Source organism: Phascolarctos cinereus, unplaced genomic scaffold (genome assembly GCF_003287225.1).
Source record: "Phascolarctos cinereus isolate Bilbo 61053 unplaced genomic scaffold, phaCin_HiC Scaffold_3;HRSCAF=262, whole genome shotgun sequence".
NCBI classification, from domain to species: domain Eukaryota; kingdom Metazoa; phylum Chordata; class Mammalia; order Diprotodontia; family Phascolarctidae; genus Phascolarctos; species Phascolarctos cinereus.
Window position 1 is genome coordinate 71,443,214 of NW_027555736.1, and position 22,661 is coordinate 71,465,874.

Genomic DNA, 22,661 nt, shown 5'->3' on the forward strand with positions numbered 1-22,661 from the left:
CCCTTCAGTTTAGTGACACTGGCCTCTGTCTGTATACTGCAGGCATTTTCTTTGGCTGTCGCCCATGCTTGGAACACTCACTCTCTCCTTTGGTCAGACTACTGACCTCCCTGGCTTCCTTAAAGTTCCAACCAAAATACCACTTCCTTCAAAAAGCCTTCCCCAACCCCTCTTAATTCTAATGCCTTCCCTCTGTTAATCATTTCTAGTGTGTTGGGCCAAGAGGAGATGAGAGGTTCTTGATCCAGAAGGCAGCTCTTAGATATTATAGTCTGCCTTATGATTTTACTAATACAACAGAGGCCAAGTGACTTACTCAAGGTCACAAAGGTATAGAGAAAAATGTAATGATCATTTCTTAAATACGAAGAAAAGTGAGTCAAATTTGTAAGGATACAAGTCATTTCCCAATTGATAAATGGTTACAGGATAAAAACAGGTAGTTTTCAGATGAAGAAATCAAAGCTATCTATACACATATGAAAAATGCTCTAAATCACTGAGAAACGCAAATTGAAACAACTCTGAGGTACACCTCACACCTATCAAATTGGTTAATATGATGAAAAAGGAAAGCTACAAATGTTGAAAGGAATATGGAAAAATTTGGACACTAATGCACTGTTGGTGGAGTTGTGAAGTGATCCAATCATTCTGGATAACAATTTGGAATTACACAAGAAAAGAGAAAAAGACCCATTTGTACAAAAATATTTATAGCTGTTGTTTTTGTGGGGGCAAAGAATTAGAATTTGTGGGGATGCCCATCAATTGGGGAATGGCTGAACAAATTGTGGTGTATGATTGTGATATAATACTTTTGTGCTATACGAAATGACAAGATGGTTTCAGAAAAACCTGGGAAGACATGAACTAATAACTGATGAAAAGTGAAGAGAGCAGAACCAGGAGAACATTGTTCACAGTAACAGCAATAGTGTATGATGAACTGTGAATGACTTAGCTATTCTCAGCAATAAGTGATCTAAGACAATTCCAAAAGACTTATGATGAGAAAAATTGTCCACCTCCAGAGAAAGAACTGATGGAGTCTGAGTGCAAATTGAAGAACATTATTTTTACTTTATTTTTCTTTTGGGGGGGGAGGGTGTCCTGTGTTTTCTTTTCAAACATGGATAATACAGAAATGTGTTTTGTATGACTGCAAATGTATAATCTATATCAAATAGCTTGCCTTTTCAAGTAGGGGGAAGGTAAGGGAGAGAATTTGGAAATCAATTTTTTAAAAATATTTTATTTAGTGTTTTATTTTTCCCCAGTTACATATGAAAACAATTTTTAACATTTGTTTTTAGAACTTTTGAGTTCTAAATCCTCTCCCTTCCTCACTCCCCAACCCATCTCATAGAGAAGGCAAGTAATTAGATAAAGATTATATATGTGTAGTCATGAAAAACATATCCATAATAGTCATGTTGTAAAAGAAAACAGACCAAAAAAACTCAAGAAAAATAAAGTAAAAAAAAGTATACTTCAGACACCATCAGTTCTTTCTCTGGGAATGGATAGCCTTTTTCATCATGAATCCTTCAGAGCTGTCTTGGATCATTGTATTGCTGAGAATAGCTAAGTCATTCACAGTTGATCGTCTTACCATATTGCTGTTACTTTGTACACAGTAAATTTCACTTTACATCAGCCCATGCAAGTTTTTCCAGGTTTTTCTGAGAGCATATCCTGCTCATCATTTCTTATAGTACAATAGTATTCCATCATAATCACATACCACAACTTGTTCATCCATTCCCCAATTGATAGGCTTCCCCTCAACTTCTAATTTTTTACCCCCAGAAAAGAGCTGCTACAAATATTTTTGTACATATAGGTCCTTTTCTTCTTTGTTTTTTTATCTCTTGGGATACAGACCTAGTGGTGGTATTGCTAGGTCAAAGGGTGTGCATGGTTTTGTAGCCCTTTAGGCCTAGTGGAAATAAAATTTTTAAAAAGAAATAATAATTGTTTTTACAAAGAATTGAGAAAAGTAAGTTAAAAAAAGTAATGATCTTTATAAGGATCAACAAGATTAATAATTAAGAGACCAGAGAAGAATTCCATAGAGAGAAATGAGAAAAGGTCGGAGTAGGGGGTAAAGGGTAGAGAGAAGTCTCTCCAACCTATTGGGAGGTAGTAGGCTGATACTACTCTCTAATTTAGGGACCACATTTCCTAGCAATTATCTAGTCAATTTCCCTACTTCCCCCATTGTTCACCAAAGAGCTGTAGACCTGAAAAGAGGAAAAACTCCCTTAGTTCTTAGAAAGAATTAATTGGGACTTTGTTTTGCAATGGCTTTACCCTCTGATCTTTCTCTCCTTCCTTCCCTCTTCCTCTTAGAACTCTAACCTTCAAAGCTCAACTCAAGAAGCACTTTCTATATGAAGCCTTTTCTGGTCTCCAGACTGTTTTTGTGTTACCCAGTGCTGAAAATTACCTTCAATATACTTTGCATGTATCTTGTACCTCCTGGTCTGTGCATGTTGTTTCTTCTGATAGAATATGAGCTCCCTGAGGGCAGGGGCAATTTTGTTTTGTCTTTGTGCCCATAATATATTTAGGAGGTCCATATATAATAATAATAATAACAATAATAATAATAATAATAAATGCTTGCTAATTGGTTGGATTGTTAGTTGAAAAGGATCCATCAAAAAGAGCAGATGATCAATAGTAAAGCATTTATTAAACACCTACTGTGTGCCAGACACTACGCTAAGTACTGGGGACCAATAATTGCAGCTACCAGTTAGTGCTGCTTATTACTCAGATGGCATCCTGCAATTGCCAACAAACTCTCACTTGCCTCCATCCCCTCAATTCCACATGCTGGCTCCTCTGGCTTCCTTCTAAACTCGACTCAGACCCTTTTTTGTATCTGAAGCCTTTCCTGGTTCTCTTTCCCACTCTGGTGCCTTTCCTGTCAGATTACTTTCAAGTAAAACCAGTAGTCTACAGAGTTTTTTGCTTGTCTCCTCATTAGTTTGGGAATTCCTTGAGGGCAGGGACTTTTTTTCTTCTTTTTTGTGTCTATAGCACTTAGGTCAGCACCTAGCACATAGTAAGCATTTAATAAATTTGTGGTAACTGACTGGCTATTCCCATCTTGGGCATGTGGTCTATTCCCTGTCTACATTTATTTATCCACACACCTATCATCAACCTGATTAGATGGTAAGCTCCTTGAAGGCAGAGACTGCTTCAGTTCTGTCTTTGTATTCCCAGTGGACTACTTGATCCTTGTTCGTTGAAAGAATGAATTAACTAAGAAAATGAAGCTAATAGTATTCATTTGTTGTTATACCATGGAACTCTTAACTCCTTTCTTGTTAAGGTATTCCAGCTGAATAAGTAGAAATTTGATCCACTCAATAATAATAATTGCTTTCAGGTACATAGCACTTCATGGTTTGCAAAAGGTTTTCTTCACAATGACCTTGTGAGGTGAGTAGCCCAGGAATAATTGTTCCTATTTTACAGATTAGAAAACTGAGGTTCAGAGATTTGAGTTCCCACAGTAAGTGGCATAGTGGTGACATAAACCAAGGATGTATGACTTCGAATCTTGTGCTGTTTGTACTGCTTATCCCCTGTCTATCTAAGGCAAATCTCAAGTTGCAAAACAGTTTCCAAGCTGCATTAGGAGAGGAAGTTTCCTCATTAGGAGTTGCCTAAACTAATGAAATCACCTGTCCAGAAAAAAAATAATCCTTGCTTCCTTAATCAATCAGTCAATAAGCTTTTATTACATACATGCTATGGACCAGGCACTGTGCTAAGTGCTGTAGATACAAAAAAGAAGCAAAAGATAGTCCCTGCCCTCAAGGAACTCCCACTCTAATAGGGGAGACAAACATGTACACATAAGCTATATACAGGATAAACAGGAAATAACTAAAAGAGGGAAGGCTGGAAATAAGAGGGATTGGAAAAAGTTTCCTGTAGGAGATGGGATATTTAGCTAGGAGGTAGAGATGAGAGACAGGCAGTGAAAACGCTCTGAGCCCAGAGATAGAGTATTTTGTTCAAAGGATATAGAGGAGGACTCTGTCAATGCATTGAATATGAAGGGATGGGGGAGTAAGGTGTGAAGAAATTAGAAGCGGGGTGGTAGGATGGGGCTAGGTTATGGAGGGCTGTGAGTGTAAAACAGGATTTTGCATATTAGTATACTTTAGGATCCTAATGACAGTTTTTCAAATTTTATTTTTTTCCAATTACACATAAAGAAAGATTTCAACATTCACTTTTTTCCCTTCATATATTGAAATACTTTATTTGGTGTTTGAACTACAATCTTATCTAATGTACATCTAAAATAACGAAATTTCACATTACTTTTGATGTTGATCAAATTTAAGGACAGAATCAACTTGCCTCATTTTAACCAATCAAAAAGTATTTATGGAGTACATAGGCTATGTCCTATCCTAGCAAAGTGGTATTGTTTATTACAGAAGAACGTTGACTTTTACAAGATTTGGAGTTTCAAACTTCTTTCTCCCTCTCTCCCTGTTGCCCAAGATGGCAAGCAATCTGATATGATACAATCATATTAAACACATTTCCACATCCTAATGACAGTTTTAAAGAAACTTAACAGCCTCAGACACATAACACTTACTAGCTGTGTGACCCTGGGCAAGTCACTTAACCCCATTGCCTAGCAAAAACAAAAAAACAAAAAACAAAACAAAAAAACCAAAGAAACTTAAATACTTGAAGGGAAGCTAGGTGGGTCAGTGGATAGAGTGCCCAGCCTATAGTTGAGGACTTTTCCTGAGTTCAAATCCAGCCTCAGACACTTACTGGCTGTGTGACCCTGAGCAAGTCACTTAACCCTGTTTGCCTCAGTTTTCATCTCTGTCAAATGAACTGGAGAAGGAAATGGCAAACCACTTCAGGATCTTTGCCAAGAAAACACCAAATGGGGTCAGGAAGAATGAGATGTGACTGAAGATACTTGACTTCACTGAAATTTTTTCCTCCTTTCTAATATACAGTTTTATTTAAATATCATTTTATTTTATACTCCAATTTTTTTAGCCCAGAGATGTAGCTGTAGTTAACTTGGCAAACTGTCTTCTGAACTCACACTATCAGGAAGGCAACTCTTAGCTGACCTCCTTCCTACTTTCCATTTTCTCTCCTTCCCAATCTGCCCTTTACATCAATGCTTATGTAATCTTTCTAATTCTTTGCTCTGATTACCTTACTCCATTGTGACTTTCCTAGGCTCTCCAATCCTCACTAAAGAGAGAATAAACTTCTTAGCCAAGCATTCAAAACCTACAAACAGGTTCCAAGCAGTTTTCCAAACTTATTGTACACTGTTTTTTATATCTTTTATATTCTAGTCAAATTTATCATGCCCCAACTCCTATTTTTTCTTCTGTCTCTGTGCCACTGCTCATGCCTTATACCTTGATTCCCTAGCACCCCTTGCACTCTTGCCACTGATATTCAAGGCAATGAACTAGGAAACTTATATAGGCATTGATGTGAAGAAAATTCCTCCACTTACGAGAATTTCATTTACCAAGGTGAGCCAGATCAGCCTTGCCAAGATATTAGGAGACACCCTGTTTTCCAGAGCTAAGGCCCAGCAAGCAAGCTATTCCCTGAGCTTGGCATAACAAAAATTCTGTTGCTTTGGCCAGCACCAGGTGTTCTCCAAGCTTGGACAAGCATCTGCTGTATCCATGTTCAAGTCATGAAAACTGCTATGAATCAAAATTGTCTAATTATTGCTGTTACCCCTCATTGTCAGGGCTACAGTTCACTGCATAGCCACTAGTATAAATATTGAGATGTCCCCACACTGCCTCAGGTCCCCCCACTAGGGGTGGGGCCCCAGCACATGTATCTAATCTGCCTCCTTGGTTGTAAGCTGTTTCTCTCACTTTTAAATTAAACTTCTGTTTGATTCCTGAGTCTCCTGTCTCTAGTCTGCCTTGTTTGGCTCTGGCCATCCACAGGTTAGAGGCTGGTTTGGTTTACTTGACATTAATTGGTGTCAGAAGTGGGACTGGACCCAGAACCAGGCCATTGGATTCTCCTGGACTAGTAGAAAAGGACTAAGCACCACTGGAAATTTCTCCAGAGTCCAACACCCATTCTCCCCTCTTGTGAGACCTCCACCCTTCTTCCTGCTCCAATGCCTGAGCTGGAGCCTTGGTCAAGCTTGTCATTCTTTGTGAGGAAAACTCCAGGGCCCTCTGGTGACCCAGTTTCTCTTGGATCACTCTGGTAAGGATATCCTTTTTAAACTGCACACCTCTATTAGTTGGTCCCTCTTTAGGCCTCTGTTGTTTCTTAAACTACATGTCTTTGTAACTGTCTGCTCGGCTACAGACTATAACTGCTCACTTTGTTTTTGTTTCCTTCTGTCTTGTAATTTTGTCTGTTTCTGTCTTTGGAAAATGTAAAATGTCTATCATATTTGTATTGTTTGCAGATTCTGTTACCTTGAAAGATTTAAAATGCAGTCACAAAAACTTCTAAGGACTGTAGCCAAAGAGTTTAGAGTACTGGGAAAGATTAATGAACATTCACACTTGAAGCAATTGTCCCAGTAAGCAGGACTAACTCTCACTTTAGGCTTTCCAAAGGAGATTAGGTTACAAGAAAAGAGAAAAAGAAAAAAAAATCTTCAAGATATTTTTCCCCCATCATTTTAGCTTTGGCTAGGTTGGAATTACAGAAATAAAGCCAGTTAAACAGCTTAGCAGATTAATGAGTTTGAAGATTAATCATTTTAATGAGACTTTAAGGTAATTCCAGGAACTCACTCCCTTCTGAAATATCTTAGTAAGCTTTGAGGTACCACTCACTCTGTAAAATTTGTTTTAAGGAAAAATAAGTATCAAATTTTATAAAAGTTATTAGTATATTATATTTCCCTCTTTGATTTATATCATTTAAAGTCATATTCACATCCTTCCTTTCCTCCTCTCTTCCTTCCTCCCTTCCTCCGTTCCTTCCTTCCTTCCTTCCTTCCTTCCTTCTTTCCTTCCTTCCTTCCTTCCTTCCTTCCTTCCTTCCTTCCTTCCTTCCTTCCTTCCTTCCTTCTTTCCTTCCTCTTTCCCTCCCTCCCCTCTTCCTTCCATATCTTTAGGCAAATGGCCTCTTCAGAGAAACCAAAATCATTTGAAGAAATTCTTGATTCTTGGTAGGCCACTTGTGGATGTAAATCATTTGAAGCTAATTTTATAACTTGACATTAAGCATTTGGCTCTAGAATACATTCTGTAACCTGGACAGAAAATACAGTAATGAGATATCAGGAAGATAGATGGTTAAAACTTGTTGTTGAAATTTGGTATGAGAGGTTCTAGTAAGCAGAGTCCAAAGTTTCTCCTGACTTCCTAAAAAAATAGCCAAGCCACAGATGCTTTGACATAAAATACAGGCTGAACTGGCTCTTTAAAAAAAAAGGGGGGGGAATGGCAGGCAGCTAAGTGGTGCAGTGGATAGAGCACCAGCCCTGGATTCAGGAGTACCTGAGTTCAAATCCAGCCTCAGACACATAACATTTACCAGCTGTGTGACCCTAGTCAAGTCACTTAGCCCCATTGCCTAACCCTCCACCCCCCAAAAAAGGGAATGGATGAGGAGTCTCATTGAGACGATTGGCTCAAGTGATGGTTGTTGGATGACCATTTATAGGAGATAACGTTGAGGAGATTCTTAATTAGGTGTGTGTTATACTACATAGCATCTGAGGTCCTTCTGAACTCTGAGGTTTTATGATTCGCTAGAGATGGTTACCAGGTGACACAATACAAGGAGGAAGAAGGAAAGAGAGGGAGGAGGAAGGAGGAGCTAGCATTTATATAGTGCTTACTATGTGCCAGGCGCTGTGCTAACACTTGACAAATATCCCTTTTAGTCCTTACAACAGCCCTGGTAGGTAGGTACTGAAGAAAATACATAATATTAATATTATGTATTATTTGGTAATTAGTATTTCTCTGCAATCCATCCTTTCCCCAAATTTTGTCAAAACCCCATCTCTTAGCCTAGCTGGAGATCCCTTCCAGTCCAAATGTGAGGAATATGATTACTCCTATCCCCCAGGAGTATCAGCTTGTATACCAGTTTAAAGTGGGACCATGGCTTTGTTTATAGTTAAACAAAAACCGGCTTGGGCTAGGCCCCTTTCAAGGGATTGTAAAGTTAGGAGTGACTTGGTCTCCCAGAAGAAGGTTTACTGGAGAGATCCTGATTGGAGTGGTTTTGCTTTATAGTCAAGATAACTAGAGGCAGGTGAAGGCCATCAAGCAAGTAACATTAATTGCCAGACAGGGGTGTGATCACCTGCATCTGGATTGTCTTACCTTTACCAGGGGAGGTCTAAATGAAATATTGTCAGGCCAATCAGAAAGAAGATACACCCATGTTTAAAAAGACCCTGTCAGGCCTCACATGGTGTCTTTGGTGAGAGAGACAGATTGACAGACAGACAGAGAGAGAGGGAGGGGAGGAGAGAGAGAGAGAGAGAGACTTAATTTCTTGTTTACTGCAAGCCTAACCAATAAATCGATCATGCTCAGCTGTTATTAAAATGATATCTTGCCCCAAGAAAACCATCTCCCCATCATTTTTACTTGCTACAGTACTATTAGAGGAAACTGAGGCCAACAAAGGTTGAGTGACTTGCCTGAGGTCACACAACTAGTAAGTATCTGAGCCTGGATTTGAACCACAGTCTCCCTGAATCCAGGCCCAGTGTTTTATTCTTTGCTCCACCAAACTGCCAAAGGTGTTGGACTTTGACCCAAGAAGGCTGGAATTCAAATCTTGCCTCAGGTACTTTGCAGTTGTGTGACCCTGTGCTGTGGTTTGGGGTGCTGGGAACTCTGAAATGCAAGGGTACAAGGGGGTCTGCCTTGAAAGAATTCAACCAACTCAAGCCTCCTTTCAGTCAAAGTAGTGAGGTTTATTGTAACACCAGTATGGTGTGCAGATTCCTAGTAAATCTGCAGCTTAATGGGGATGAGAATGATGCTTTTATACAGAAAAAGAAAAAGAGAGTCAGTGAAAAGATTTTGACGGGATTAAGGAGTGGTTAGTAGTCTGGAGCGGAACAAGAGGTATAGTGAAAGGAGCATCAAGTTAACAGGTGGTCTAGGTGAGCTGCGGTGGGCTGGTTGCCTTGGGGGAGGCCAGTGATCTGGGGTGCTGAAATGCATGGGAAAATTCAGGGGCTAGCTCGCTTCCAGATATAGTCTTCTCCTTTAGGGGTCCAGGTCCCATAACCCCATTACCTGGATGAATCACTTAATTACTCTTAGCCTCAGTTTTTTCATCGGTAAAATGGCTGAAATTTGTGGGAGAGAACATAGGGAACATGGAGGGCCAGGACCAAGCTTTGAGGGATACCCATAGTTAAGGGACAAGTGGTAGATGATGATCTAGCAAAAAAGACTGAGAAGGGATCTTTTCAGATGGGGCAGAAGAAAAAACAGGAGAGAAGTATCATAGAAGCCAAGGGAGAGAGATTAGCTATGAGGAGGGAGTGGTTAGCAGTGTCAAATGTTTCAGGAAGGTCAAAAAAGATAAGACAGCCTTAGTAAGTTGGGGAAGAGAATGATTTCTGGTGGGGTTATTGGAAGCCAAGCTACAAGAGACTAAAATGTGATTGGGTTGTGACGAAGGAGAGGCAGCCAGTGTAGAAGGTGATCTCAAGAGTAGCTGAGTATGGAAAGGAAAAAAGAGATCAGGCTGAGGGACTGATAGAATTGAAGGTTGGAAGAGTTTAAGCATGCTTGTAGGCAAAGGATTGATAAAGGTCAAAGAAGGTAGAGCGAATGGTGGATGAAGCAAGCTCCTGGAGCAGGACAGGGGGGAAGAGAAGAGGGGGATGGCCCTTAGCAAGGACGATGCCCTCCCTCTCGTCTCGGATGAGGAAAGGACTGGCTGGTGAAAATTTAGGAAGCTTTTGAGATGAAGAGCCTCCGTTTTCTTTTGATGGGAGTAGAGATGGGAACAGAACTAGTTTTCTGGTGCTCTTGAAAAGACAATGTTTGCTACATCCCATTTGGGAAGGGTTATAAAAATGGTCAAGGAAAAATGAAAGGATTTAATGAAAAGTACCAAGGATCCTATAAAAGTTAAGTAGCAGTAATTTTATGATGGGCTCAGTCCGAGCAGCTGCCACTTTCTTCTGTTCAGCTTTTAGCATCCCAGATGTAGGAACAAAGCAGGTAGATGGTGGGTGTGGAATAGGGATGAATAGCAAGAGGGCAAGGGAGTAAAGGCTTTAAAGATAAAGATAGGGAATGGGGAATTTTACCAGACTCTTCGACCATAAGGTCAAGACCTCCAAGGAAAGAACTACAGCCACAGCGAGGGTGATGTGTGTGGTCAAATTCTTTCAAGACAGATCCATGTAGCAGCCTGAGTATCAAACATGTGACCTGCCATACTCCTGAGTGTTGGCCCAAACCAGATTAAAACGTAAGTAGGAAATATATGACAAAATAAATAAAGATACACTAGAAAGTAAATCATATTAATATGTGGTTTTCTGAATCAAATATGGCCAGCAGGGAGTCTTGTGTGTGGTTTGGCTAGCAGCCTCAAGACCACATGTGGCCTTAAGACCGAAGGTTCCCCACCCCTGGTTTAGCCTCTCTTATTTCTATTTGAGTTTGACCCTCTGCTCTAGAAAACCTGGAGTAATAAAATTACAGTTACAAGGAGATCTATGCTTATTTGATGCTGTTGTTTACTCAGCCAGGATCTGTATACTCTTTTATGGGCAGGTAGGTGGTGTAGTGGGTAGAGTGCTGGGCCTGGAATCAGGAAAACCTGAGTTCAAATCCTTCCTCTGGCACCTAGTAGCTGTATGACCTTGGTCTAGTCACTTCTATTTGCTTCAGTTTCCTCATCTGTAAAAAATGATCTGGAGAAGGAAATAGCAAACCATTCCAGTATCTTTGCTAAGAAAACCCCAAATAGGGTCCTGACATGATTGAACAATATGCTCTTTTTTGTTTCTTCATAATACTATCTATTTGATATTGTAATCTCCAGTAAAGCAGAAACTATGTATTTCCCTAATTTTTAAAACTCCTAGCACAAATCAGTGAACCTCTTTGTACTTAATAAAAGCAATTTTTAAAAATTGATCTTTTCCCTCTCTATTGTGAATGATACTCCCTACTCAAAACCAAGAGATACAGATCACTATCTCTACTGTAATAAGAACAGGTTCAGGGGTGTGTAGCATTCAAAGCAGGTTTTTTTTTTCCAAAATGAAAAAAAAACATATCCAAACATTGGAGCCAAAGTACTGATGACAGGGACCCAGCAATGAATAAAACAGCCTTAGATTAGGTCTGGCTTCAGTGTTATTTCTGTAAAGATTATTATGTTACCCTCTGTAGGCAGATAGTTTTGCAGTCAGTAATGTTTACAATTCAGTGGTGCTGTTTGTTGGAGAATAAACACACCAGCCAGAGATCAGAGAAGAGTTTTAATGGGTATGGAGGGAAGAGAGTAGAAAAAAATAGACAAGGAGATTCTGTTGCCACTGATATCATCTCTAGTTCTTGACTTGCTGACAGCAGTTTCTAGCTATTTGACTATTTCCGGTCAGCTCAATTGGTTTTTGGCACAGATATAGTGTGGGTTCAGTAGATGAAGGAGATATAATCTGTGTCTAGAAGCTACAGGGTGTGTGCACAGATCAGCTCAGAGCAGCAGAACATCCTGGTTGTATTCAAGCTTATTACTCTGATTTCTGGCAAAATTTCTTTTTCTTTCTTTCTTTCTTTCTTTCTTTCTTTCTTTCTTTCTTTCTTTCTTTCTTTCTTTCTTTCTTTCTTTCTTTCTTTCTTGTAAAATGGGAGCTCCTTCAGGAAAGTAGCAGTTAACTATTTTATCTTTGTATCTGCCAATATATTGCACACAGTAGGTGCTTAATAAATGCTTTTTGGACTAGATTTAATTCACTTTACTTTAAAAAGGCAATAGTAGGGAGGTTCTTCTGGCTGCTTAGCTAATTATAATAACAGTAACAGGTAGCATTTATATATCAATTTGAGGTTTGCAAAGCACTTTACAAATAATCTCATTTGGTCCTCACAGCAACCCTGGGAAGTATGTGCTGTTATCATACCCATCTTGCAGGTGATGAAGCTGAGGTAGAGAAAACCATCAACACTTATTTCATTGGGCACTAAGCCTGACTAAAGTGAAGCTTCATCAAGTAGGGAAGTAGAGTCAAATAATAGGTGTATAAATGTGGAATGAAAAGACCCAGGTTCTAATCCTGGCTCTGCTATGGAAACTCACTATGCAACTTTAAGTATGTCACTTCACGGCTAGGGGCCTGTTTTCCTTCTCATTTATTTAAGGATTTGTACCAGAAGAGAAATTCTTAACACTGAGGAGTGAGAGTGGGGATGGAATCCTTTGGCAGTCTCGGGAAGCTTCTGGGCCTCTTCTCAGAATAACAGTTTGTGGTCAACATTCATAATAGAAGGAAATACTAAATTTCAGTGATAGGTTGCCCACCCAAGTTCACAGACCCCCCCTGAAATCTATCTAGGGACCTCCTTAGAGGTTAAAAGCATGTGTATTAGATGGTCTCAATTTAAAGATGCCATAGATTCTAAAGCTCCTCTTCCCCATCCTCTGACTGGCTTAAGCCTGCCCTGATAGAAAGGGGAGAGTAAACTGCCATAAGTATTGGGAAAAGTTAAGCTTCTAATGATGTGGTTAACAACAACTATATTTTTAGCGAAACTTGGGAATTTTAGAGTGCATAGAGATAGAGTGAATAGGGATTGATTATTTATTCTTAGAGCTCTATTTTAGTGCTAATAGTCTTTGATTATTGGCATAAAGTGAAAAAATCAGAACAGGAAGAATTACAAATGAATAAAATGCCCCAGAGGAGTATATGCTATGATTTGATTTGATTTGAATTTTTCAAATAGACCAAGAGTCATTATGGCATAGTGGGTGGCATGCTAGATTTATAAAGAGAAAATCTAGGTGAGAAACTCACCCTACCCTCTTGCAGCCTCAGGCAATCTTTGAAGATATCAGCTAGAGATGGGTCCAACACTTAGGCCCAGAAGGGAACTTAAAGGCTGTTTAATCCCCCATTTTTCAAATGAGGAAACTGAGGCCCCAAGAGTTTAAATGATTAGTTCACACAAATAGAATCATAGTATCATTCTGAGCTGGAAGTCACCTTAAAGGTCGTTTGGTCTAAATCCTCATTTTACAGATGAGGAAACTGCGGCACAGACAGATGAAGTGACTTATCCAAAGTCACTCAGAAGGCAAATGGCACACCTGGAGTTTTGACCTCTAATCTGCCTCCAAAAACAGCATTCCTTCTTCTGTAATCCACCTGTTGAAAAACAAACAAACAAACCAAACTACTTTCATAAGCTTGGATGTTTATCCAGGTAGATCCTTAGTCAATTCCATCCCATTTCTTCTTTTCCTGGCTTTAAGAGTAATATAATTTTGTTACAATTACAGTGGAGCCAGAATTTAAGTATATTGGAAACATGCATGGGAATGAAGTGCTGGGGAGAGAACTGCTGATCCAACTTTGCGAGTTCCTGTGTGAAGAGTACCGCCAGAGGAATGAACGCATTGTGCGGCTGATTCACAACACAAGGATTCACATCCTGCCTTCCATGAACCCAGATGGTTATGAAGTAGCTGCAGACCAGGTACTGGGGCTTGATGACAGCTAGCATTTATTTATATGGTGCCTGTTACTTTTTAAAGGGTTGTTTGTTTGTTTTCTTAAGCTCTGCAAAGTGCTTTGTAAATATCTCATTTTTATCCTCATAATAGCCTTGGGAAATAGGGGCTAGTATCCCCATTTTATAGATGATGGCATTGAGGCCCACAAAGGATAACTACTTTGACCGGGGTCACACAAGAGTAAGTGACTGGGCTTTAAACTCAGGTTATCTTTCTTTCTTTCTTTCTTTCTTTCTTTCTTTCTTTCTTTCTTTCTTTCTTTCTTTCTTTCTTAATAATTAATTAATTAATTTTTAGTTTGCAACATTCACTTCTGTAAGATTTTGAGTTTTAAATTTTTTCCTTTTCCCTTTCCTCTCTCTACCCCCGTCCGATGGCATCCAATCTGATATAGGCTCTACTTATACATTCATATTAAGTATATTTTCCTATTAGTCATAATACAAAGAACGATTAGAGCTAATGGGAGGAACCACAAGAGTGAAGCAATAAAACAAAACAACAAAGGAAAAGGAGAGCAAATAATGCTTCGATCTGCATTCAGACTCCATAGTTCTTTTTCTGGATGTGGATAGCATTTTCCATTGTGAGTCTTTTAGAATTGTCTTAGATTCTTGCATTGCTGTGAAGACCTAAGTCTATCAAAGTCAGTCATCGTACAGTGTGGCTGTTACTGTGTACAGTGTTATCTTGGTTCTGCTCATTTCATTAAGCATCGGTCCATACAAGTCTTTCCAAGTTTTTCTGAAGTCCACTTGATCATCATTTCTTGCAGTACAATAGTATTCCATTACATTCATATACCATAACTTGTTCAGCCATTCCCCAGTTGATGGGCATCTCTTCAATTTCCAATTCTTTGCCACCACAAAAAGAGCTCCTATAAATATTTTTGTACATGTGGGTCCTTTTCCCTTTATGATCTCTTTGGGATATAGACATAGAAGTAGTATTGCTGGGTCAAAGGGTATGCACATTTTTATAGCCCTTTAGGCATAGTTTCAAATTGCTCTCCAAAATGGTTGGTTCAGTTCACAACTCCACCACAATGCATTAATGTTCTAATTTCCCACATCTCCTCCAACATTTATCATTGTCCTGTTTTGTCATGTTAGCCAATCTGATAGGTGTGATGTGGTACCTCAGAGTTTTGATTTGCATTTCTCTCATCAATAGCGATTTAGAGCATTTCTTCATGACTATAGATAGCTTTAGTATCTTCCTCTGAAAACTGCCTGTTCATGTCCTTTGACCATTTATCAGTTGAGGAATGACTTGTATTCTTATAAATATGACTCAGTTCTCTATACATTTTAGGAATAAGGCCTTTATCAGAGACACTGGTTGTAAAAATTCTTTCCCAGTTTTCTGCTTTCCTCCTAATCTTGGATGCATTGGCTTTGTTTGTGCAATAAAGATTTGTGAAACTCAGATTTTCTTAATGGGGCTTTAAACTCTTGACTCTGGGCCCCATGCTCTATCCACTACACCACACAGGTTCCTGAAAATTTCTTTCCTAAAGTTAACTGGTATAGCAAACCTCCCAAACTGCGTGTCTGGTTTGAACTCATCACCAACCTTCACTCCAACCCCTATTCCGTATACATGCTATTAGATTATGAACTCCTTGAGGGCAGGAACTGTCTTTTACCTCTTTTTGTATCCCCAGTACTTAGTACAGTGCCTGGCACATAGTAGGTGCCTGACGAATAAATGTTTATTGCTTGATAGGGATCTGAGACAGCAAAAAATTATTGCCCTTTGGTCATAAGATCATAGATTCAAAACCAAAACCAAAAAAACTAGTTCCAATATTCATTTTACAGGAGGGCCAGAGAAAGGAAGTGATTTGGCCCAAGATTACACAGGGACTAAGTAACAGATCTGAGCTTCCGTCTCAGGTCTCTTGACCCCAAATATAGATATTTCCACTCTGTCAAATTCTTGAACTTTGATGAAAGCCAAACAAAACAGATCCCAAAATTTTCTGACAGGTTAGAGCATTGGGCTGAACCTAATAAGATAAAATTCAATAGGGATTAATAATTTTGCTCTTGGGTACAAAAAGCATCAACTCTACAAATGGATGGCAGAGGCATGTATATATTAGCAGTTCTGAAGAGGATTTGGGGGGGGGCATAATATACTATAAGCTCAATGTAAGGCAGCATTGCAATATGCCACCCTCCCCTTTCCACCTCAAAAAAGCTAATGCACTCTTGGGCTAGATTAGGAGGGGAATAATCTCCAGGAAAAAGATGGTGCTTATCCTACTGTACTCTGCCCTTGTCAGACCTCCTCTGGAGTATTATATTAGTTCTGGGTACTGTGGTTTAAGAAGGACATTGATATGCTAGAAAGTGTCCAGAGGAGGTCAGCCAGGATGGTGTAGAGCCTGGAATTCATGAAGCATGAATATTGCTGAGGGGACATGAAGGCTGTCTTCAAGTATTTGCAGGGCTGTCATCTAGAGAAGAAGGATCAGACATGTTCTCTTTGGTCCCAGAGGGAAGAACCAAGAAGAATGGGTAGAAGGAGAAAAGAGGCCAATTTAGGCTTGGATGTCTGGAAAAACCTTCCTAACAATTAGAGCTGTCCAGGAGGGGGACGGGCTTGCCTTGAGAGGTGTTGGCTTCTCCTTCCTTGGAGGTCTTCCAAGAAGAGACTGGACAACTCCTCGAATGTATTTTAGTGAGGATTCCTTTCATGTAGAGGCTGAACTAGAGAGCTGCTGAGGTTCCTTCCAACTGTCAAATTCTGTGATTCTCAATTCAAACTCCTTTACCACTGCAAATAATAGTAGTTATCCCTTCCACATCTTGACTTTCCCCATAGTGGTTTCAATATATTGTGGGTTGGTGTAAGAAATTAAATGGGAATTGTGGGGACTTTTGCAGAAGCTGCAGATGACATGAAAGCCCACAGACAGTACAGAATAAGTTTAGAAAGTCAGAAATGCATAAAATATACATATAGTATTGTGTAATTTCAACGTATTTTATCTTTTAATACCATAATAATTCAGACTTCTTCTCTGGTGTGAAGAGAGGGCCGAAAACTTTTACATAGATTTTCCAGCTCTCAGGGGTGTTGTGTCCCTAGCCCCCACAATGTGAAAAGGATAACTATAATAACTAACATTTATGAAGCATGAATTATATTCCAGGAACAGTACTAAGTACTTTATAATTATTATCTCAGAAGGCTGTTCCCTAAACTTTGTTTAGCTTAGACTTGTGCATTCAAGTTGTCCCTGCGTCTTAGTAACTAAATAAATATACTTTTCTTGGATATTTAAGACCCAGTGCTTTGATCATAGGTTTTCCTTAGAATCATACAATAATAGAATGTTAGAGCTGGGAGGGAACTTTAATTTCATCTAGGCCGATGCTCTCATATTATAGGTTTTTAAAAAAGCCACCCTAAAATGAAAAATCACTTGCCTGAAGCTTCTGCACAATAGTAATGGATGGATTTTTGCTGTGAAATATAAGATCATAAGATTGAAGCGTACTAGTAATGGTTTTAATCAAGCCAGAGTTGATTATGGTGAATTGAGGCCACTCCTAGATAGGCCTTATCCCCAAAATGAGATCTTTTTAAAAGAAAAAATACACTAAAGAAAATCAATAGTAGACTGCATCCAAGTTTTTTTATAAGCCAAATTTGGGGTATGTGTGGGAGGAAAGCAAAGCCTATCCTGACGGTTTGAGATTGTTTGAAATGAGCAAAACAAATTAAAATATATGGATGGCCACTAGCATGCTTGAATTCTGGGGAGTTTTGCAGAAGCTGCAGACAACACAAAAGCCAGCAGATGATACAGAAAAAATTTAGAAACTCAGAAATGCATAAAATACATGCATAGTATTGTATAATACCAACGTATTTTATCTTTTAATACCACAATAATTCAGACTTCTTCCCTGGTGTGAAGGGAGGGCCAAAAACTTTTACATAGATTTTTTAGATTGCAGGGGTGCTGTGTCCCCAGCCCCCACAATGCGTACAGGATAACTGTAATAATAACTAACATTTATGTAGCATGAATTGTCAATAGAAATGTTTTAATGACATCTTGAAGACAGAGTGGGTTGAAGAACATCTCATAAAATCGATAACTACGTGAAAGAGAATGATAATGATGATACTACCTACAAAAATTCCTAAGCTGCTACTAAAGCAGATCTCAGAGTAACAATCATATCTCTGAGAATATACACTTAACCAAATAGAAAAAGGAAGGATTGATGGATTCAACATATGACTTTAAAAAGTAGAAAATCAACAAATAGACTTCAAATGTAAATAGATCACTGATTTATCAGTTTGCTGCTTATTCTTCCCTGCTGGGCAAACTAGAAACTTCTTTTACACGGAACTCAGCTCTAGGGTAGGACACTTGTTTCTCTTCTTAGGGCTTATCATATGCCTTTCTGAGACTCTATTGTTAGAGTTTTATGATTGACACGAGGATTTATCACAGTGAAACCTGATTCTTTAGCATCCTCTTCTCTTTCTTTCCCTCCCCTCCCCTCCCTTCCCTTCCCCCTCCTTTTCCCTATTCTCCCTTCCCTTCCCCTCCCCTCTCCCCCCACCCCACTCTTGCTCCCTCTCTCTGTGGGGTGTGTTGTATGTGTGTGTGTTTAAGACTGGGTCTCCCCATCTTGCCTATACTGAAAATGCAGGGGCTACTCGCAGGCCCATTGCCACTATACAGAACACCGAGTCATTATGAAAACCAATATTGTCCCCAAAGAACAGAGAATGAAATATACCTATCATCTTCTTACATAGAGCCAGGGACTATACACTTGAGCAGACTGTTACATACATTGTCAATGTGGTCACAGTATCAGTTGTTTTTAGTTAACTGTATTTCTTTGTTACAATGGAGGACTGAGTTTTAGAAATGAGATAGCAGGAGAGTGTAAAGCAGCATATCCAAAAGATGCCTGTGACCCAAAATGAAAGACATCAATAAACCATTAAAAAAAATTACTCAGGGCATATTAGAGCCAGGGGACTATGAACGTTTAACCATTTTGTTGTTGAGTAATTTCTCGGTTGTGTCCAGCTCTTCATGACTCCATTTGGGGTTTTCTTGGCAAAGATACTGGAGAGATTTGCCATTTCCTTCTCCAGCTCATTTTACAGATGAGGAACTGAGGCAAACAGGGTTAAGTGACTTGTCCAGGGTCACACAGCTAGGAAATGTCTGAGGCCAGATTTGAACTCAGGAAGATGAGTCTTCCTGACTCCAGGCCTGGAGCTCTATATACTGCACCACCACCTAGCTCCTCCTTAACCAGTTTAAGAGAACTGAATTTGGAATCAGAGGACCAACAGTCAAATAATCTCTGCTTTTTTACTGTTCTTGGGACCTTTGGCAAGTCATTTGACTTCCTTGATACTTAATTTCCTCGTCTATAAAATGAAGATCTGGGTGATCTCGGGCCAGCTTTAAATTCTGTGATTCTCTGTTGGCAGTACTGGTTGGTGAGCATTACCTTATGTAGTCCGTACATTTTTAAGAAGTTATGTGTAGGGGCAGCTAGGTGGCATAGTGGACAGAGCACTGGCCCTGGAGTCAGGAGAACCTGAGTTCAAATCCAGCTTCGGACGCATAACACTCACTAGCCGTGTGACTCTGGGCAAGTCACTCAACTCCAATTGCCCCACCAAAAAAAAAAAAGTTATGTGTAACCTGATCTTTTTTTTCAAGTTAAAAATCACATTTTAAGTGGAGCTTGATATGTGAAAGAGCCTGGGTTGAGTTATTTGGTCGTCTGAAAATACCTTTTGTACTGTAGATAACAGTGCTCAAATGTACTTTTTAAATATTTATGACCTGGGTTATCTGCAAATAGGCATAGGCATACTTTCTTCAGTGTTAAGAAAAGCTAGATCAGTTAATGAATGGACAAACTGTTCTCCCTTTTGTCTAAATTACTGACTCCTATGGTACATTGGGCATCTTGGAAATTCATGGCTGTTAATTTAAAGAATACTTTGTACTTTGTTCAGCATCAGAACACCTGTTAGTTAATAAATGGGCATTCATGATGTCCACCTTACTGTCCTATGGTTTCAGCCCCCTCAGCCTGATTTGTACCCTCCTGCTCTCAGGTTCAGTGCCCCTGTTATGGCAAAGGGACTTCTCAGCCTAGTTGCCTAGGTACTTCTACTGTCAGAAGCATGGAACAACTGGTTTTCCAAAATGGTAGCAGGAGAAGGGGGGGGGGAGGCAGCTAGGTGGTGCAGTGGATAGAGCACCTGCCCTGAAGTCAGGAGGACCTGAGTTCAAATCCAGCCTCAAATCAAACACTTGACACTTACTAGCTGTGTGACGCTGGGCAAGTCACTTAACCCCAATTGCCTAAAAACAAAACAAAACAAAATGGTAGAGGGAAGGAAGTCCCAAGTCTGTAATTCAGCAGCTACTGTTTGACTAGGCTGTTGTCCATGGAGTAGATACAGAGAATCATAGAATAGCAGAATTTTCAAACTGGAAGAAGAGCCTTATTGATCCTTTCTTCACTGTCCCTGTCACCACAGTTAGAGGAAGTCATTGTTATGACTATGTCGTGAGGATGGCAGCAGTAGGGAGGCTGAGACAGCAGGGTAGAATGGGGAAAATGTCCTGTTTAGACTCAGAGGACCTTTGTTCAAATCTCAGCCCTGCCACTTAACTACCAGCATGACCATAAGTAAGTAATTTAACCTCTCTGGGCCTCAGTTTCTTAATCTGTAAGATTAGTCAGTTGGACTAGATGGCTTCTAAGTTTCCTTCTAGCTCTGAATCTATGGTCTTAAGGACCCAATCCAACCAAAAACATTCAAAGGACTCTGGAGGGTGGGCTTTTCTATATCTGGCCAGGTTTAAAAACAAAGCATGTACCCATAGAGCATGAAGGTCTTCAGACTGATTGAAATGTATTGCACTTAATCTCCCCTTCTTATCTTTGGTACTAGATTCCTGAAGCCTGAGCCTGGCTATTTCCTCTTGAGTGTCCCACCAGGTCAACCCTAGTTTTGACCATGCTTGTTCTTAAACGCCGCTTTGTACTTCTGTCCCTTGAGCTCTAGCACTTGTTTCCCAGTTATTTAACTTGGCACAGGGTACATCAGGCCATACTTGGGTGGAAATTTCTTATCTGCAGCCTCCCCCCACCTACCACCCACCCAAATACACACCCCAATACGCAAAAGTCAACCAGGCCTGTGGAACCTGCTCTTCAGCAAGCCACGATGGGTAATAACCCCAGCCCTGCCCCTTCTCTCCTACTCATTCTTTCACCTAAGTTAAGTGTCTGCCTCCCCAAACCTACTTTTAAAAGGGGATTTCAACTTCCCTCTCCTTCTGGAAACACAACGCTTTAGGGAGTTTCCTAAAGATTTTTTTAAAAGTTAGTAATACCTATAGGCAGGATGACGTAGTAGATAGAGAGCTGGTCTTGAAGACTGAAAGATCTGGGTTCAAGTCTTGTCTCTGATTAATATTATGCCACCTGGGCAACTTGCTAAGACTATCAAGCTGTTCATTTTAATTGGTAGAGGGAACTTCCGGATCTGGAGTTCCCAATGAAATCACAGGTCTAATCCCTTTCTTCGTTACTTCCTTCTCTAATAAATAAGTTCAGGGAAGACAATGGAGTTTGTAAAAACAAGTAAAATGAAAATGCTACAAATTACAAGTATTGAATATTGGCACTTTGGTTGTTGTTGTTGCCATTTTGAAGGAGATGAAGTGGTACCTCAACTTACAATTTTGATATACATCTTCAGGTATCTTGTCTAAGGAAAGCCTTCAAGTGCCCATTTTGCTCTATGAAATCAAATGGATTCTTTAAACCAATTAAGTGTGATGGAATCTTACATTCTTCATACTTCTCAATTAGTTGGGTGACCCTAAGAATGCAGTCTGTTTTGGGGAAATGTCTGTGAAACCCTGCTCCCTTTCCATTCCTCTATTGGGAAGACCTTCATGCATGCTTAGACTACTCTCAGACAGACTTTCTAGAAGTGAGAAGCAGGCATGAAGGGTGAGGCTGCTGGGATAGTTTGAGCTCTTCCTGTGCCAAGGCTTGAAGAGGGATTAAAAGGGTTTGGAAAAGCCACTGTGGTGAGTGGAAGAGTTAATTAGAGAGGTGTCAAAACATTGCCTTGCTGCAGTGAGAGCTCTTTAGAGACGATGCAGCATAAATTTGTAGTGGGTCCAGTCAGCATGGTTTTGTGATTTTGCTTCAGCTTCATTCAACAGCATGTGAGGAAAAAAACAAAGGGATGGAGAGATTGGAGGTCATGGTAAAGATGAAGAACAGGGTTAGGGGGTTGCAAGGCAGAGGGAGAGGTGGAATAACAACAGGTTATAATCAGATAAAGAAATTTTACAGTTCATAAATACGAAAGGGAAGGCAAGTGCCCTGGAGGTATGTACCAGAATCTTGATTGGGTGATAAATGCAAAGTGAATGAACCCCAAAGACTGAGAGATTATTGAGCTGGTGATAAATGTGAATTGAATGAACCTCAAAGATAGATTATGGGTGATAGTGGTAGAGCAAGAATATGGAAGTGGCAGAGAGGAGCAAGGAGTATTACAACTCTCCCAGGGCAATCAATGCATCTGGAGGGGTATGAATGAAAATGTAACCAATACTAGAAGATATTCCTTCCCTCCTTCCTTTTTTTTTTTTTTTTACAAAAACACCAACATTATCTATGATCTTTTCTTTTGGAGTCATCTTCATTTTGAAAGATCTTTAAAATCAGTCCCTGAATGCCTTTAATTATATAAATGCCTTTAAATTATCACTGCCAGGATGGAATTCTGTTTTTAAAAACTTTGCAAAAATCTGTCTTCCCCTTAACCCACCTCTGTTACCTTCAGAGGAAAAAACAAAG

General features: G+C 39.7%; 1 protein-coding gene across 1 annotated transcript in view; it reads left to right on the top strand.

The window, feature by feature from the left end:
• Nucleotides 1–22,661, top strand: part of CPN1 (carboxypeptidase N subunit 1) — a 58,031-nt gene that overhangs the window by 4,225 nt on the left and 31,145 nt on the right. The window contains exon 2 of the mRNA XM_020997064.2: nucleotides 13,522–13,718. Coding sequence (XP_020852723.2) covers nucleotides 13,522–13,718 — 197 coding nt within the window. The remainder of the gene's footprint in view (nucleotides 1–13,521; nucleotides 13,719–22,661) is intronic.